General features: G+C 68.6%; 1 protein-coding gene across 3 annotated transcripts in view; it reads right to left on the bottom strand.

Moving 5' to 3' along the window:
• The window catches only part of Nfic (nuclear factor I C), a 35,187-nt gene extending 16,374 nt beyond the window's left edge, over positions 1-18,813 (bottom strand). For 2 of the 3 annotated variants that reach the window (XM_006978124.4, XM_006978125.4), the window contains exons 1-2: positions 13,382-13,529; positions 4,808-5,339 (exon numbers count right to left, since the gene is read on the bottom strand). In XM_006978124.4, the coding sequence (XP_006978186.2) occupies positions 4,808-5,339; positions 13,382-13,411 (562 nt within the window). In that variant the 5' untranslated portion in view covers positions 13,412-13,529. Of the gene's footprint in view, positions 1-4,807; positions 5,340-13,381; positions 13,530-18,657 lie in introns of those variants that run through there. The other variant, XM_076559109.1, reaches the window with a different exon arrangement.
• Between the last annotated feature and the right edge of the window lie 341 nt (positions 18,814-19,154).

Here is a 19,154-nt window from a genome sequence, read left to right as displayed (position 1 = left end):
GGGGCGGGGGGGGGCGGGGGAGCCGGGCCGGAAGCGCCCAGGCCTGGACAGCGATGGCCCAGCCCGCGGGTTTGTTTTCTGTCTGATGATTCCTGGGACTCCCGGTGCCGGCTTCCTGTGTCAGAGGCCGCGGCCGCCTGGGTGACCATGGGAAGGGGCAGGCGGGGAGGGGAGGGGAGGGGAGGGGAGGGGAGGGGAGGGCAGGGGAGGGGAGGGGAGGGCAGGGGAGGGCAGGGGAGGGGAGGGGAGGGCAGGGGAGGGGAGGGGAGGGGAGGGGAGGGGAGGGGAGGGGAGGGGAGGGGAGGGGAGGGGAGGGGAGGGGAGGGCAGGGGAGGGGAGGGGAGGGCAGGGGAGGGGAGGGGAGGGCAGGCGGGGAGGGGAGGGGAGGGGAGGGGAGAGCAGGGGAGGGGAGGGGAGGGCAGGCGGGGAGGGCAGGGGAGGGGAGGGGAGGGCAGGGGAGGGGAGGGGAGGGCAGGCGGGGAGGGGAGGGGAGGGGAGGGCAGGGGAGGGGAGGGGAGGGGAGGGCAGGGGAGGGGAGGGCAGGGGAGGGCAGGGGAGGGGAGGGCAGGGGAAGGGAGGGGAGGGGAGGGGAGGGGAAGGGAGGGGAGGGGAGGGGAGGGGAGGGGAAGGGAGGGGAGGGGAGGGGAGGGGAGGGCAGGGGAGGGGAGGGGAGGGGAGGGGAGGGCGCTGGGGCCCGAGCAGTTTATCAGTGGGGCTCCAAGGAGACCACAGTCACGGTCACAGCCACAGTCACAGTCACAGTCACAGTCACGGTCCACAGCGCACAGTCACAGTCACGGTCACGGTCACAGTCACAGTCACAGTCACAGTCACGGCCACAGCCACAGTCACAGTCACGGTCACGGTCACAGTCACAGTCACAGTCACAGTCACGGCCACAGCCACAGTCACAGTCACGGTCACGGTCACAGTCACAGTCACAGTCACAGTCACGGCCACAGCCACAGTCACAGTCACGGTCACGGTCACGGTCACAGTCACAGTCACAGTCACAGTCACAGTCACAGTCACGGCCACGGTCACGGTCACAGTCACAGTCACAGTCACAGTCACAGTCACGGTCACGGTCACAGTCACGGTCACAGTCACGGCCACGGTCACGGTCACAGTCACAGTCACAGTCACAGTCACAGTCACGGTCACGGCCACGGTCACAGTCACGGTCACAGTCACGGCCACGGTCACGGTCACGGTCACGGTCACGGTCACGGTCACGGCCACGGCCACGGTCACGGTCACGGTCACGGTCACGGTCACGGCCACGGCCACGGTCACGGTCACGGTCACGGTCACGGTCACGGCCACGGTCACGGTCACGGTCACGGTCACGGTCACGGCCACGGCCACGGCCACGGCCACGGTCACGGTCACGGTCACGGTCACGGTCACGGTCACGGTCACGGTCACAGTCACAGTCACAGTCAGTCACGGTCACGGTCACGGTCACGGTCACGGTCACAGTCACAGTCACAGCCACGGTCACGGTCACGGTCACGGTCACGGCCACAGTCACAGTCACAGTCACAGCCACAGTCACGGTCACGGTCACGGTCACGGTCACAGCCACAGTCACAGCCACAGCCACTGTCACAGCCACAGCCACAGCCACAGTCACAGCCACAGTCACAGTCACAGTCACAGCCACAGCCACTGTCACAGCCACAGCCACAGCCACAGTCACAGTCACAGCCACTGTCACAGCCACAGTCACAGTCACGGCCACTGTCACAGTCACGGCCACGGTCACGGTCACGGTCACAGTCACAGCCACGGTCACGGTCACAGTCACAGTCACGGCCACAGTCACAGTCACAGTCACGGTCACGGTCACAGTCACAGTCACGGCCACAGTCACAGCCACAGGCACGGTCACGGCCACACCACAGCCCCTGACCACTGTCCCCACGCAGCTGGGGGTGGGGAGGTGGCGCGGGGGCCAGGCAGAGGCTGAGGTCACCTCCGGCCAGACTCAGGGTCAGGGCTGGGAGAGGCCTGGCTCCGCTGTGTGACACTGGTGCCCACCAACTGATGGGGGAAACTGAGTCACGGGGCCCAGGTGGATCCAGGAGTGGGCCCGGCCCCAGGCCGTCCCCCGCCATGCAGATGGGTTATCTCAGGACAACCCACGTGCGTGCCCGGGGCCCCCACCCCCACACTGTAGCTTCCGGGACCCTGATGATGGGCAGACGACACGGGTGGCTGCCACAGCTGACTCAAGGCAGAGCGTGGGCCTCTGTTCACCTCACGGCCATCCCCCTGCCTCAGCCGCGGGTCCTACCGGACCACACCACGGCCTTGCCTCCCGGGATGCCTACAGCTTCGCTGTAGCCAGGACTGGGCGGGGTCACACCTGTCCCCGCCCACCCGGAAGGCACCTCCCACTCAGCTGCCGCCCAAAGTGGGCGGGGTCGTGGCTGTCCCCGCCCACAAGCGAGGCCCCATTCCTGGCCCGAGTCCCTCCAGCTCCATAGCAGACCAGCGCGAGGGCCCCGCCCACAGCCTGGCCCCGCCCACGGCCTGGCCCCGCCCACGGCCTGGCCCCGCCCACAGCCTGGCCCCGCCCATGGCCTGGCCCTGCCCACAGCCTGGCCCCGCCCCCCACTCCCAGCTCCAGGTCCCAGGCCGCCCAGCTCCGGTCCACGGACCCCAGGGTCACAGCCCCACACTCCTGGGGGGGCAGGGGCGCCCAGGGCCTGGCAGGTGGCCCCGGCGGCTCCTTCCGGTGGCGGCGCGCACGGCCACCTCTCCAGGCTGAGGCGGCTCCGCTCACGGGCTGAGCTCCCGGGCGGGACAGGTACACACGGATGCTGGTGCTTAGCGACCGGGCCCCGCCCCCACGGCGACCGAGCCCCGGCCCGCGGCGACCGAGCCCGGCCCGGCAGCCCCAAGGCCCTGCCCCCGTCCACGGCCACACCCTGGACCACGGCCATGGGCCAGCTCGGACCACGTCCCTAACACGACCCCGCCTGTGACTGACCCTGAACTGGATCGTGACCCCGGGCCGCACCGTGTCCCCGCTCGTGACTGCGATCCGTGTCCCTGACAACGATGATCTGTGTCTGACCACGGCCCTGACCACGGCCCTGACCACGTCCCCACCCCTGACCACGACCCTGACCATGTCCCACCCCTGACCACGTCCCCACCCCTGACCATGTCCCCACCCCTGACCACGTCCCCACCCCTGACCACGTCCCCACCCCTGACCACGTCCCCACCCCTGACCATGTCCCCACCCCTGACCACGTCCCCACCCCTGACCATGTCCCCACCCCTGACCACGTCCCCACCCCTGACCACGACCCTGACCACGTCCCCACCCCTGACCACGTCCCACCCCTGACCACGTCCCCACCCCTGACCACGTCCCCACCCCTGACCATGTCCCCACCCCTGACCACGTCCCCACCCCTGACCACGTCCCCACCCCTGACCACGTCCCCACCCCTGACCATGTCCCCACCCCTGACCACGTCCCCACCCCTGACCACGTCCCCACCCCTGACCACGTCCCCACCCTGACAAGTCCCACCCCTGACCACGTCCCACACCCCTGACCACGTCCCCACCCCTGACCACGTCCCCCACCCCTGACCATGTCCCCACCCCTGACCATGTCCGCACCCCTGGCCACGGCCCTGACCACGTCCCCCACCCCTGACCACGTCCCCACCCCTGACCACGTCCCCCACCCCTGACCACGGCCCCACCCCTGACCACGTCCCCACCCGTGACCACAGCCCTGACCACGTCCCCACCCCCTGACCACGGCCCTGACCATGTCCCCACCCCTGACCATGTCCCCACCCCTGACCACAACCCTGACCATGTCCCCACCCCTGACCACGGCCCTGACCATGTCCCCACCCCCTGACCACGACCCTGACCCATGTCCCCACCCCCTGACCCACGGCCCTGACCATGTCCCCACCCCTGACCACGACCCTGACCATGTCCCCCACCCCTGACCACGGCCCTGACCATGTCCCCACCCCTGACCACGACCCTGACCATGTCCCCACCCCTGACCACGGCCCTGACCATGTCCCCACCCCTGACCACGACCCTGACCATGTCCCCACCCCTGACCACGGCCCTGACCATGTCCCCACCCCTGACCACGACCCTGACCATGTCCCCACCCCTGACCACGGCCCTGACCATGTCCGCACCCCTGACCACGGCCCTGACCATGTCCCCACCCCCGACCATGTCCCCATCCCTGACCACGACCCTGACCACGGCCCTGACCATGTCCCCACCCCCGACCATGTCCCCCCCCGACCACGACCCTGACCACGGCCCTGACCATGTCCCCACCCCTGACCACGTCCCCACCCCTGACCACGGCCCTGACCATGTCCCCACCCCTGACCACGTCCCCACCCCTGACCACGACCCTGACCATGTCCCCACCCCTGACCACGTCCCCACCCCTGACCACGGCCCTGACCATGTCCCCACCCCTGACCACGGCCCTGACCATGTCCCCACCCCTGGCCATGTCCCCACCCCTGACCACGGCCCTGACCATGTCCCCACCCCTGACCATGTCCCCACCCCTGACCACGGCCCTGACCATGTCCCCACCCCTGACCATGTCCCCACCCCTGGCCATCGCGGTGGCCCAGCTCCCTTGGCCCTGACCACACCCCCACCGTGACACGCCTGGCCACGCTCCCCGGCCACACGCCGCCCTAGCCGTTGCCCCTCTGTGACCGGCCACGCCCTGTGTCACGGCCACGCCCCCACCCCCACCCCAGGCGCACGCGTGCCCCACACTCACCGTGCTCACGCACGAAGTACGCCAGGTACAGGTCCAGCTCCTTGACGGCCACGCCGATGTGGTGCGGCTGCACGCAGAGCACGGGGTGCGCACAGGCGGCCGCCTTCACCAGGCGCTCGCCGTCCGTGCTCTCCAGCGGGATGCCCTTGAACAGGATGACCATGACCAGGTCCAGGCGCCACACCTTGTCGGCCTGGCGCAGGCAGTCGATGCGCCGCATCTTGCCCTTCTGGTCGGGGTTGGACAGCACGCAGCCCGGCGCCTTCTTGCCGGTCACGGCCAGCACGAAGTCTTCGCGGCACTCGGGCCGGATGTCCTTGCGCAGCTTGGCCAGCAGCCGCGACGCCCACTTCTGCTTCACCTCGGCCTTCTCGCCCAGCAGCTCGTCCTTCACGGCGCGCTCCTCGTCCTTGGACATGCGCTTCTCGTGCTTCTTGAAGTACTTGCGCTTCCGCGCCTGCAGGTTGAACCAGGTGTAGGCGAAGGCGCGCACGTGCGGCAGCAGCGCCTCGATGAACGGGTGGAACTCATCCTGCGGAGAGGCAGGGAAACTGAGGCCCGGGGCCGGGGGCCCAGGCTGTCCCACCCCAGATGTTGAGGGAGGGTCAGAGATGAGGCCCTAGACAGGCCAGCAGGGTTCCCAGGAGAGGGCAGAGCGAGCTGGGGATACGGGGGGCACCCACGACCCCGATGGGAAGACCAAGGTTCTGGGAAGGGGGCCGCCCCGAGCCGAGGCCAGCGCCACGACGCCACTTTGCCCAGGGAAAGCGACAGCGCAGCTGACTTACGATCAAGCTTTACTGGCACAAGGCAGCCGCCTCCTGAGGTCCCCAACCGCCAGCCACGGGGGTCCCCAGCCTCGGGGGTCCGCAGCCGCGGGGGTCCCCAGCCACGGGGGTCCCCAGTTACAGGGTCCCCAGCCTCGGGGGTCCGCAGCCGCGGGGGTCCCCAGCCACGGGGGTCCCCAGTTACAGGGTCCCCAGCCTCGGGGGTCCCCAGCCTCGGGGGTCCGCAGCCGCGGGGGTCCCCAGCCACGGGGGTCCCCAGCTACAGGGTCCCCAGCCACGGGGGTCCCCAGCTACAGGGGTCCCCAGCCACGGGGGTCCCCAGCCACGGGGGTCCCCAGCCACGGGGGTCCCCAGCCACGGGGGTCCCCAGCCACAGGGTCCCCAGCCACGGGGGTCCCCAGTTACAGGGTCCCCAGCCTCGGGGGTCCCCAGCCACGGGGGTCCCCAGCCACAGGCTCCCCAGCCACGGGGGTCCCCAGCTACAGGGTCCCCAGCCAGAGGGGTCCCCAGCCACAGGCTCCCCAGCCACGGGGGTCCCCAGCTACAGGGTCCCCAGCCTCGGGGGTCCCCAGCCACGGGGGTCCCCAGCCACAGGGTCCCCAGCCTCAGGGGTCCCCAGCCACGGGGGTCCCCAGCTACAGGGTCCCCAGCCACAGGGTCCCCAGCCACGGGGGTCCCCAGTTACAGGGTCCCCAGCCACGGGGGTCCCCAGCCACAGGGGTCCCCAGCCACGGGGGGTCCCCAGCCACAGGGGTCCCCAACCACGGGGGTCCCCGGCCAAGGGGGTCCCCGGCCACGTACGGCAGGACCAAGCAGATATTGGCGCTCAAACCATGCAGGAGCCGCAGGCCTGGGTTTCCCCACGGAGACAACCCGGGTGGGCACCCGCCCTGGCACCGTGGGAGCAGCACCCGGTGTCTGCCAGGGGAAACTGAGTCCGAGTCCTGAGAACGTCGGGGCCGGATCCTCAGCCTCAGAGTGCAAGGGGTTTGAGGGGAAATAAAATCCTGCCTCTCTCTCTCCCTGGGGGGGACAACATCTGGGACTGGAGCCACACACCCCCTCGGGGGGACAACATCTGGGACTGGAGCCACACCCCTCCGCGCGGAGGGTGGCCGCTGGGGAGAGAGGACGCACCCCCAGACTCCACCTCCTGTGGCATGAGGGGGAAACTGAGGCTCGGACCTCGCCAAGGTCCCCACGGAGCCTCAAGGATGCAGCCACGGGTCGCAGGCCTTGGACGAGGGTTCTGAGCCGGGGGTCTTCTCCGGACCCCCAGCTCACCGAGCAGCCCCCACTCCTGCACCCGCCCCACACCCCAGAGCCAGGACACCAAATGCCACCGATTACCAAACCTCTGAAAATAGCCGGTGAGCCGGAGGAGGCCGGGCCGGGCCACCCCGTGCCCCAGGCCAATGTCCTCTGAGCCGTGAGTCACGAACAGCTGTGGCCTGGACCTGGGGGGGGGGGTGCTGCCCTTCCCCCACCATGGCTGCTGAGAGGGGAGGAGGGGGAGCCTGGGCTAGCCCCAGGGGGCAGGGGCGGGGGGGGGGGGCAGGAGCAGGGTCAGGACCGGAGCTGACGCGCGGGACCGGACACCGGCAGGAACCGGGTCCCCCAGCCTCAGTGGGGCTGGGCAGCCGGGTGGAGGGTCCCCGGCCCCAGGATGGGTCCGTGGGTGCGGGAACCACGTGGGGGAGGCCATGGTGGGCGTCCACGTCACGGTCCCTCGTGGCCCCGGCTGGCCCACACGGTGGGAAGGTAAACAGCAGGTGACCGGGTCACAGACCTGCTGGCCGGGCTCCCGCCCTCTGGCCAGGCCTCTCCGTCCCCCAGGGCCGGCACTGGGCCAAGGGCCCGGCAAAGGGCAGCCAGGACCGGCGTGGGGCTGGGAACCCCGCTGAACTCCTACACGGCCCGGTGCCCTGTCCTCAGCGCCCCTCCGTCCCTCAGGCCCGGACCGCGTGGCCGAGAGGACACAGACAGCGACCTCACCCCGGGGGTCTGGTAACCAGGCCTCCCCGGGACTGGGCACCGACACCGGGCTTGCCGGCCGCTCCTCGCGGCTCCTGCCCTCCGAATCTGGGCGCAGTCCTGAGAACCGCCCCGTCTGCCCCCAACTCCCAGGCGTCCTTCAAAGCCCCAACTCCATCCCTTCCCACACGGCTGGGGAGGGGCAGGTGCCTTGGACCTTTCTGGAATCCTCATCACTGCCTGGGGTGGGGACGGCGGCCCCGGCACGGTCAGCCGGGTGCCCACGATCAGCCGGGTGCCCACGCTCAGCCGGGTGCCCGCTCAGCCGGGTGCGCACGCTCAGCCGGGTGCGCACGCTCAGCCGGGTGCCCACGCTCAGCCGGGTGCCCACGCTCAGCCGGGTGCCCACGCTCAGCCGGGTGCCCACGCTCAGCCGGGTGCCCACGCTCAGCCGGGTGCCCGCTCAGCCGGGTGCGCACGCTCAGCCGGGTGCCCACGATCAGCCGGGTGCCCACGCTCAGCCGGGTGCGCACGATCAGCCGGGTGCCCACGCTCAGCCGGTGCCCGCTCAGCCGGGTGCCCACACTCAGCCGGTGCCCGCTCAGCCGGGTGCCCACGCTCAGCCGGGTGCCCACGCTCAGCCGGGTGCCCACGCTCAGCCGGGTGCCCACACTCAGCCGGTGCCCGCTCAGCCGGGTGCCCACGCTCAGCGGGTGCCCGCTCAGCCGGGTGCCCGAGGCGAGCTCCTACCTAACTCAGTCGGGGGCTCATTCACTGCACTTGCTTCCCGCCAGCGGGGCCGGCGGCCTTGGCCAGTGCAAAGGTCCTGGGGCAGGGAGAGGGAGGGGGGGGACAGGCGGGGGGGGGACAGGCGGGAGGGAGGACAGGCGGGAGGGAGGACAGGCGGGAGGGGGACAGGCGGGAGGAGGGGGACAGACGGGAGGGGTACCCCGCCCCCAACCCCGCCCCACACCCACCCAGCCCCCCGTGCATCCTCTACGCAGTCTGAGGACATGAATACGCCTTTTTTTTTTTTGGAGACAGGGTCACAAACTCATAATCCCCCTGCCTCAGACTCCTGAGGACCAGAGTCACAGGCGCGCGCCCCCACGCCTGGTGCAGTGAATGAGATGAGCCCCCGACTGACTCGCCACAGCGCCCGTCTTCTTCCAGCTCACCCCACGCATGCGCCCTGACTTCCCATAGCCCCGCAGCCGCCAGGGGCTGGGCAGACTTAAGACTGGAGTGTGTGCGCGTGTGTCGGGTGTGTGTGCGCGTGTGTCGGGTGTGTGTGCGCGTGTGTCGGGTGTGTCGGGTGTGTCGGGTGCGCGTGTGTCGGGTGTGTCGGGTGTGTCGGGTGCGCGTGTGTCTGGTGTGCGTGTGTTGGGTGTGTCGGGTGTGTGTGTGTCTGGTGTGCGTGTGTTGGGTGTGCGTGTGTCGGGTGTGCGTGTGTCGGGTGTGTGTGTGTCGGGTGTGCGTGTGTCGGGTGTGCGTGTGTCGGGTGTGTCGGGTGTCTGGTGTGCGTGTGTCGGGTGTGCGTGTGTCTGGTGCGTGTGTAGGGTGTGCGTGTGTCTGGTGTGCGTGTGTCGGGTGTGTGTGCAATGTGTGGCCACCGTGACAAGGGTCAGGAGCCATCAGAGCCCAGGCTGGGGACAGGTGGTCCCTGGGGAGCGAGGAGGAGGCAGACGCCCGTGGGTGACCTCTGACCTCAGTGCACCCTGCTGTTGGGGGTCACAGCTGTCCTCCATCAGCGCCTGCTGTATACCCAGCTCTGGACCCTGCCTGCTGTACACCCAGCTCTGCACCGCACCTGCTGTATACCCAGCTCTGCACCGCGCCTGCTGTATACCCAGCTCTGCACCGCGCCTGCTGTATACCCAGCTCTGCACCGCGCCTGCTGTATACCCAGCTCTGCACCACGCATGCTGTACACCCAGCTCTGCACCGCGCCTGCTGTATACCCAGCTGTGCACCGCGCCTGCTGTATACCCAGCTGTGCACCGCGCCTGCTGTATACCCAGCTCTGCACCGCACCTGCTGTATACCCAGCTCTGCACCGCGCCTGCTGTATACCCAGCTGTGCACCGCGCCTGCTGTATACCCAGCTCTGCACCGCACCTGCTGTATACCCAGCTCTGCACCGCGCCTGCTGTATACCCAGCTCTGCACCGCACCTGCTGTATACCCAGCTCTGCACCGCACCTGCTGTATACCCAGCTCTGCACCACGCGTGCTGTACACCCAGCTCTGCACCGCGCCTGCTGTATACCCAGCTCTGGACCCTGCCTGCTGTATACCCAGCTCTGGACCGCGCCTGCTGTATACCCAGCTCTGCACCGCGCCTGCTGTATACCCAGCTCTGCACCGCGCCTGCTGTACACCCAGCTCTGCACCGCGCCTGCTGTATACCCAGCTCTGCACCACGCCTGCTGTATACCCAGCCCTGGACCCTGCCTGCTGTATACCCAGCTCTGCACCGCGCCTGCTGTATACCCAGCTCTGCACCGCGCCTGCTGTACACCCAGCTCTGCACCGCGCCTGCTGTATACCTAGCTCTGCACCGTGCCTGCTGTATACCCAGCTCTGCACCGCGCCTGCTGTATACCCAGCTCTGGGCCGTTGCGGGGTGCAGGACCCCATCCGTGGTCCTGCTCCATGTGTGGTGACTCGCCAACCGCCATTTACCAAGCCCTGAGCGTGTGCAGAATACCTACTGTGCGCCACTACCTGTGCCTGAGAGCATTTATGGAGCTCCTACTGTGTGCCACACCCTATATACAGCACATAAGACATACCCGCCCCAAGCTGAGGGGTGGGTCCCTGGGGTTCTGGGTGGCGTGAGGGGCTCCCGTGGCCGCACACCCCTGCACGGGGAGGGGCGAGGCAGGGCCGGTGGCGGGGGTCCCCGTGCGCTGGGGCGGGGGCTGCTCGGGTCCTGCGGGAGGGGACAGGAAGGAGCGGGAGGCTCCTGTGTCTGGCGCAGGGCGGCAGGAAGAGCCGGAGAGGGAGCAGCGGCTGCGGCGGGAGAGGCCAGAACGCTGACTCGCCAGAATCCAGCGCCCTGATTTACAGGCCTCGGCCAGGCGGAGGCACCTTCTCCGCAGCGAGGTGGGGGCGGAGGGGACGGGGGACGGGGCCGGGGACGGGGGGACGGGGGGGGGGACGGGGCCGGGGCCGGGGGGACGGGCCGGGGGCCGGGGCCGGGGGGGACGGGGCCGGGGGCCGGGGCTGTCGCTCTGAGTCCCCGGGGGGACACACTGGGGACCGAGCCCAAGCTGGGCCGCCCTGGGCCAGTTCTCACCCTCTCTGATCCCCCCCACGCCCCTCTGGAATGAAACCCTCAATGTCAGGTGCCCCCTGCTGCCTCAGTTTACCCACTGCTGGGATGGCAGCAGAGAGAGGCGAGGCCACGAGAAGGAATGAATGGAGGAGGGAGGTGGCCCCAGCCCAGGCCCAGGGAATCCTCAACCTCAGCCAACAGGGATTTGGCCCCAAACCCGGAATAACTAACGTGGGGCGGGAGGGCGGGAAGGAGGGAGGGAGGGAGGGAGGGGGAGGGGGAGGCCGCCTCGGCCCGGGATTCATGGAAGTAACGGCTGCTTCCTCCGGAGAGAAAAGTGAAAAGGGGCCTGAGTCACCGCCCAGCGGGACGGACGGACGGACGGACAGGGGCCCACGCGGCTCCCAGAATCCTCCCGGGCACCTGGTGGCCCTGGCACCAGAACTGACATCGGGCCAACCCCGCCCCGGGCCAGGATCCCGGCAGGATCCGGTCGGATCAGCAAAGGAGTTATTTCAGACTGAACCCTGGCAGTAAAACGAGCCGAGCGCGGGCCGGGTGGAGGGACAGACAGAGGGACAGACAGACAGAGGGACAGACAGACAGACCCCGTGTACGGGGCCAGGCCGGGAGACAGGAGGCCGGGGGTCCCCCGAGCCCCCACAGCTGGGACGCCCACCCAGCCTGGGCTTGGGTAGCGCGGGAGACCACACGCGGGGGTCCCGGGACCCCTCGGGGCAGGCGGGTGGCGAGTGCAGGATGTAGGGGCGCGGGGGGGGGGACCCCAGCTCTAAGCAGCTTGGGATCCCTCCATCTTGCTCTGGCTCTACCCCTTTCTCCCTCGCCTGCTGCCCTGGGCTCCCCCTCCACCCCTGCCCGACCCTCACCCTCCTATGGGGGGGGGGAAACTGAGGCCAAGGCCACACAGCAAGTCCCCTGGGCCGGCGCCAGCCCTGGGGTGCCCCCTCCCCCAGCTCCCAGCCGCGACCCGGAGGCAGGCTGGACTCCAGCAGGCCGGGCCGGGGAATTCCACGTGCCCAGGCCGCCTTCCAGCTGGCCACGTCTGCCCCAGGCCTCGCAGCCTGCACCAAGCCCGGCCGTCAACACAGAGACTTCAGAGTCTGCCCGGGGCGCACAGCAGCCCCATCCCAACTGGTGGTCCAGCTCTGGGCTGTGGGGCGCCCCCTCCCCAGACCTGGCTGGAAATAGAAACTGTGACCTGCAGAGGGCCAGGCATTTATCCAAGGTCACCAGGGAACCCTGGGTAGGGCAGGGGTTCCCTCAGTGCACGGGCCTCCCTTGCCAAGGTGGAGGGGTCTGGCAGGAACAGGGGACCCCCAGGACCCTGTCCCCGAGCCGGCCCACCTGGGCCTTCCGGGCGGAAACCACTGAGCCCTCAACAAACTTCTCAGGACAATCGCAATCCTCCAGCATCACACTTAACAGTTTGGAGACCACTACGTCTCGCTCCCTCTCCGGGGGAAACTGAGGCCAGAGTCACACAGCAAAGAATCAGAAGAGGGCTGTGGAGTTGGAAAGGAGAGGCCGGGGATCCCGGGGGGGAACAAAGGCAGTTGGGGGGTCCCCGGGCAGGATGGCTGTGCCCCCTCCCCACATCCCCTCAGATGCTGGAACCCGGTCAGAGGGGTGCAGCAGGGCAGCAGGTGCTGGCCTGGCCCCTGCAGCCCGCAGTGTCGGCCAGTCCCCTGCCTCCGCGCCTCCTCCTCCTCCTCCTCCTCCTCCTCCTCCTCCTCCTCCTCCTCCTCCTCCTCCTCCTCCAACCCCGGCCTCTGCTCCTCCCGCCAGCCGCCTGGCAGCGCCTGCTCGGCTCAATAATTCAAGAATCAATGCGGAGCTGGGGGGGAGCTGAGCCAGGGAAGGGGGGGGACCCGCGACGGACACGGGCAAGGCCGCCCCTCCCCCCCGCGCGCCAACTTCGTGTGCCCCTCCCCCCCGCGCACACGTGGGCCTGAAATGGAGGGGGGCACGGCCGGTTGGGGGGGGCACCTGGGAAACTGGGGACCCGTGAACAACAGCCGGGGGGGTCCCGTCCCCCCACAGCCAGGGAGACCTGCGGTGCCGCAGGGAACCCCAAGATCTGTCCCACGGGTGGGTGGGGGGCTTCCTGCCGACACCCACCCGGTTTCTCCATCTGGAGAGGACCCCAGGCTTCCCGGGGGCAAAGGGTGAGGGCTGTGGGGAGGACACCAGCTCCCCCCACGCATCCAGCCAGGAGGGAAGGGATGGGAGCGTCCCGAGAACAGTTAGCCAATTCAAATCAAAGCGGGGGTCCAGAACACGGGGTTCCAAGTGCGCAGCCAAGCTAACCCGGGAGGGATCCCCTATCTCAGGAGCTGCCCGCACGGCAGGTCCATGCCAGGAACACCCCGGCCTGGAAGGGGGTGGGTAAGGAGGACGCGCGCCTTTTTTATTTCCCACCCCCGCTGCGGAGGGGAGGTTCCAATCTGCAAAATTGCGGTTCCAGGTGGAGTCGGGGTGCGGGCCGGGGCCAGGCGGGCGCGGGGTGCGTACCTGGGTCAGGCAGAGCGGGGAGGAATACATCCCGGGGCGCTGGCACCGGAGGCGCAGAGGCCGAGCGGCCGCCGAACTTACTGAGTCATTTTTGCAGCGGCTCCTCCCGCTCCTCCCTCCGCCGTCCTCCCCGCCCCGCGCCGCCTCCCGCCCGCCCCCGCTCCCTCCCCGCCGCCCGCATCCAACTTTCAAAGAAATCGCCGACAGCAAACAAACAAACAAACTGCGGCCCGCGGACCCCCGGGTCCCCTCCCCCGGAATCTGTCCGTCTGCGCTCAGGTTCCAGGGACGCGGCAATCGGGTCCAGGGCAGATGGGGCTGAATCCCAGCTGCCCTGCACCCCAGCTGTGCCCCGGACGCCCCCACACCCCACCTGTGCCCCGGACGCCCCCCGCACCCCACCTGTGCCTCGGACGCCCCCCCGCACCCCACCTGTGCCCCGGACGCCCCCCGCACCCCACCTGTGCCCCGGACGCCCCCCCGCACCCCACCTGTGTCACGGACGCCCCTCAGCTGTGCCCCGATGCCCCCACACCCCAGCTGTGCCCCGATGCCCCCCCAGCTGTGCCCCGGACGCCCCCAACACCCCACCTGTGCCCCGGACGCCCCCGCACCCCCCTGTGCCCCGGACGCCCCCCGCACCCCACCTGTGCCCCGGACGCCCCCCGCACCCCAGCTGTGCCCCGGACGCCCCCCGCACCCCACCTGTGCCCCGGACGCCCCCCGCACCCCCCTATGCCCCGGACGCCCCCCGCACCCCACCTGTGCCCCGGACGCCCCCCGCACCCCACCTGTGCCCCGGACGTCCCCCGCACCCCAGCTGTGCCCCGGACGCCCCCCGCACCCCACCTGTGCCCCAGACGCCCCCGCACCCCCCTGTGCCCCGGACGCCCCCCGCACCCCACCTGTGCCCCGGACGCCCCCCGCACCCCACCTGTGCCCCGGACGCCCCCCGCACCCCACCTGTGCCCCATGCCCCCCCAGCTGTGCCCCGGACGCCCCCAACACCCCACCTGTGTCCCGGACGCCCCCCGCACTCCCCTGTGCCCCGGACGCCCCCCATATCCCACCCATATCCCCGGCTCCCCTCGTAACCCATCCATTCTCTACACCCCACCTGAAGCTGGTCCCTGCACCCATCTGCCCCCCCCCATCTGCCCCCTGCACCCATCTGCCTCCCTGCACCCCATCTGCCCCCTGCACCCATCTGCCCCCCTGCACCCCATCTGCCCCCCGCACCCATCTGCCCCCCGCACCCATCTGCCCCCACATGCCACCTGTGCCTTGGCTGCCCCGACACCACACCAGTGCCCCCAGGCTCGGTCAATTCCAGCCGGGAGGGGGGAGCAGGTGGGGGTTTTCTCTTAAATGACCAGCAAGTGGCCTGGAAGCAGTTGGGGGTCCTCAGGGAAGGTGCCCTGCAGGACCCCAGGCTACACTGGGACACTACTGCTTGAAGGGCAAGCGGGATGACCCAGGCCACCTGGGTTCCCAGCAGCCAGGCCCCAAGCTCAGCTTGGTGTCTAGGCTACCCATCTCATACATGGGGAAACTGAGGCACAGGGCAGTGTCACTCCAACATCACATTTCTTTTTCTGCTTCATTATTACTACTTCTGAGACAGAGTCTCGAGTTGTAGCCCAAGCTAGCCTTGAACTCATTTTGTAGCTGAAGATGACCTTGAACTCCTGGCCCTCCTGCCTCAGCCTCCTGGGATGAGGGTGACGGGCCTTGCAAGGCTGGTGGCCACCTTTCTGAAGGAGACGTCTGGCCAGGCACGGCCCCGGCCAGTGTCCACAGCGTTCTTACAAGACTGGGCCGTTTTCAGTCACCTCTCCCCCGGGGCCCAAGGGCGAGGGATGCAGGGTCAGCAGGGCTGGGGTGCGGGCGGGAGGACCCCAAGAAGATGCTCTGAACCCTTGTCAGCGCCACACCAGGCCACTGAGGCAGAGAAGGAAGCCAATGGCTGGGGCGGCAGCGCCCAGGAATGCCAGGGACAGAGCAGGTCACCTTGTCGACAGCCACACCACGGGAGGTGACGGTGACGCCAACAATAGCAAACACGTTAGCAGCACCCACAAACACTGGCCAACCCACCCCGGGGACGCCAGTGTTCAATCCCGGCACTGCATAAACCTGATGGCAGCCCGTGTACGCAGGAGGATCAGAAGTTCAAAGTCATCCTCAGCTACGTACGTTCCAGCCCAGCCTGGGGTACATGGGATCCCAGCTCCAAACAGGGTTAAGAACACTGTACTCAGAGATAAGGTGCACAAATGCACAGAGCCACAGAGCCACACTGCAAGGAATCAGACCAAGAGATACCGCGATTCAAAAATGCAAAAGCTCCCATTTCATACTTTAAGGAATAAGAAACTACTGAAGATTTTAAAAAGTGTGTGCGTGCTGAACTCGATGTTGTCTTTACATTTCTATATCTGTATAAAGTAATGATTATAAATGTTGAAAAAGGTGAAGTACAAATGTCAATTTAACAAGAAGTCATAGATTTTCAACACTGTACACAAACTCCTTTGCTACAAAAAAAAAAAAAAAAAAGACATACGATGAACACACAAAACCCCTGGGACTCCGGGGTCCCACAGCCCACACCTGTCATCCGAGCAGCGACGATGCAGAGTCAGGAGCATCAGAAATCCAAGGCCAGCCTGGGCTACATGAGCCCATCTTGAGCACCTCCCCATACAAGGGGTTACACACAGTAGGTTCAATACATGTGCAGTGTGTGTGTGTGGCTCTGCCCCGGCCCACAGACAGCTTAGTCACGCACCGCAGTTTCCCCTACGGGTGTCTAACGCTCTGGGCTGTGAAGACACAGGCAGACACCTGCAACGAGGTGACGGTATGCCGGGGCGCAGCAGGCAGCTCAGGGGGACACTCGACTTGTACCCCAGTAGCATATGACTCATTTGTGAAAAAATAAAAAGTGATCTCTGTGAGTTCGAGGCCAGCCTGGGCTACAGAGCGAGATCCAGGACAGGCACCAAAACTACACAGAGAAACCCTGTCTCAAAAAACCAAAAACAAACAAACAAACAAACAAATACTGAGGTGGCTGCAGACATGCTCAGCGGCTAGAGCGCGGTCTGCTCTTGTAGAGCGCCAGGTTCGGTTCCCAGCACCCACGTGGCGGCTCACAATCACCTGCAACTCCACATCTAGGAGACCCGATGGCCCCTCTGGCCTCTGCTGCACACGTGGGGCACAAAGACACATAAATAGAAATAAAAATTGGCCGGGCAGCGGTGGCGCACGCCTTTAATCCCAGCACTCAGGAGGCAGAGGCAGGTGGATCTCTGTGAGTTCGAGGCCAGCCTGGGCTACAGAGTGAGTTCCAGGGCAGGCTCCAAAGCTACGCAGAGAAACCCTGTCTCCAAAAACCAAAACAAATAACAAAAACAAAAAACCTGAATATAAAAATTAAGCCGGGCGGTGGTGGTGCACGCCTTTGATCCCAGCACTCAGGAGGCAGAGGCAGGGGGATCTCTGTGAGTTCTAGGCCAGCCTGGCATCCAGATGCTATCTCAGAAAAGACATTTTGTTGTTGTTCCTAACACAGGGGCACAGAGGGAGAGGAGTGACCACCAATAAGAGCCTTCACACCAACAACTGAGAAACAGCACCATGTCCGAGAGGCGACAACCGGAAGCGGCTGGGGGAGGGTGGGCTGCGCTCTGGAGCTGCCTCCGAGGGTCACCCAGGTAGGGCCGCACGCAGACACGGCTGTCACCAACCCAGCACTGTGGGAGTCTGGGACAGGATGTCTCTGACTCCCTGATTTCCAACCACTCCCGCCGCAGTGACAAGTGGCACTGTCCCCGGGGCACAGCCGGCCCTGCTGGAGACCCACAGCTGCAGAACTCAGCCCGCGAGGAGGAGTTTCACTTTCTTTTTGGCTTGGTTTTCTCAGCCAGGGTCCGGGAAGCCCAGGCTGGCCTTGAACTCCGGAAGACAGGCAGCTTTAAAGGAACGCACAGCGCGCATCCTTTAGAAAGGGCTGACTATGTGTCCGCCCCAGACTGCGCCTGGGCTCTGGAGCAGGGGAGAGGTGGAGCGGGGACCCTCCAGGGACAGCGCACAGGGTGGGCGCGGCTGCGCCCCAGGGTATTTCTGTGACATTACCAGCTCTTCCAGGGCCAAACCCAGGGCCTTCTGCGGCTAGGCCAGTGGCCACGCCCCCAGCCCCTCACTGGGGGATTCTGGGCGGGGCTCCACCCTGGCCACGCCCCCAGGCCCCCCTAAACTAACTTTTAAGAATAAAGTTCCCAGAGTGCTTCACTGTGACCCCAGTCCACCCTCCAAGGTGTCACTACGGAGGGGCACAGGGGTCACCCCAACCAGGCCTGTGCCAGCCTCCCACTACAGACGGGGGTGGTGACAGGGCCGGGGGGTCCCCAGAAGGGCCTCCCCCGTGTTGCAGATGGGAAACTGAGGCTGTGGGAGGGGACCCCGCGGCGCGCGGCTGCAGGAGGGGAAGCAGGGGGTCCCTCGGGGCTGCTGCAGTGGCTGCACCGGTGCAGCCGGGCTGCGGGGGGCGCCGTGGGGCGGGGGCGCCGTGGGGCGGGGGCCCCTGCCCGGTGCACCCCCTGCCTACTGCACCCCCCGCTGTAGGGCTCCCCGTTTCCCAAGTCCCCACGGCGGGGTGAGAGGTCGGAGCGGCGGCGGCGGCGGGCCTGGCGCGTCTATATTTAGAAAATGACACGGACGCTGAAATCGCGCGGGGATTCCCCTCCCGCGCCGCCAAGGACGCGGCTGCGGCGGCCGGTGCGCCCGGTGCGGAGCCTCCGCCGCGCACGCGCACCCGCGCCCCCCGCCCGCCCGCCCGCCCGCGGCCGCAGCCCCCCCCCCTCCCGGGGGCAGCGCCGGCCGGGGCTGCGGACGGCGGCGGCGGCGGTGGGCGGGGCGACCGGGGCCGCGGCCATTTTCCGCTAAGCTGCGCGCGCCGCCGCCGCCGCGAGTCCGGGACGCGGGTGGGGACGGGGAGGGGGGGCCGGGGCCGGCGAGCGGAGCGCGGGCGTCCGCCTCGCACAGCCCCCCCCCCGCCCGCACCGGGACCCCCGGGCGCTGGCGCTGCCCGGGGCGCCCAGACCCGGCTCCGCCCCCGGGGGAGGGCGGGCGAGCGGGCGGGAGGAAGCGGCGACCGAGCCTCCCCCGCCCTCTTCCCAGAAACCGCAGCGCCCCCCCCCCCCGACCCCACGCGCAGCGCCCCGGGAAGGTTCCCCCCGCGCGGAGCGGGAACGGGGGCGGAGACGTACCATGGCGCGGTGCGGCGAGGCGACGGCCGCCGGCGGGGAGGCGCGTGGGGAGGCGCGTGGGGAGCCGCCCGCCCCGCCCGCGGACCCTCCCCCGGCCCGCCCCCCGCCGCCGCTGCCCCCGCCGCCGGGGCTCCGGCCGGTCCTCGGCTGCAGACCGAGGCTGCCGCGGCTCCGGCGCCAGCGCCCGCATCCCCGGCCGCCGGTCCTCCTCCCGCGGGCGGCTGGGCGGACGGGCGGGCGCGCGCAGGCTCGTGCGCACCCGCGGCCGCCGACACGCGTGCGGGAGGGGAGCGGGCGACCCCGGGCGGCGCGCGGCGCGGGGCCGCGGACAGGGGCGTCCGCAGGGCGGCAGTGACAGGTGCCGCAGGCCGCGCGCTGCCCCGGGCCCCCGCTCCCCGCCCCGGGGTCCCTGCTCTGCCCCAGGCCCGCAGTCCCCACCCCCGCGGCGCCTCCCCAGCGCCCCCGTCCTCCTGGGCCGCGCACTCGGAGTGGATGAC

This window comes from Peromyscus maniculatus, chromosome 22 (assembly GCF_049852395.1).
Source record: "Peromyscus maniculatus bairdii isolate BWxNUB_F1_BW_parent chromosome 22, HU_Pman_BW_mat_3.1, whole genome shotgun sequence".
NCBI lineage: Eukaryota > Metazoa > Chordata > Mammalia > Rodentia > Cricetidae > Peromyscus > Peromyscus maniculatus.
This window is presented reverse-complemented; position numbering and strand designations above follow the sequence as displayed.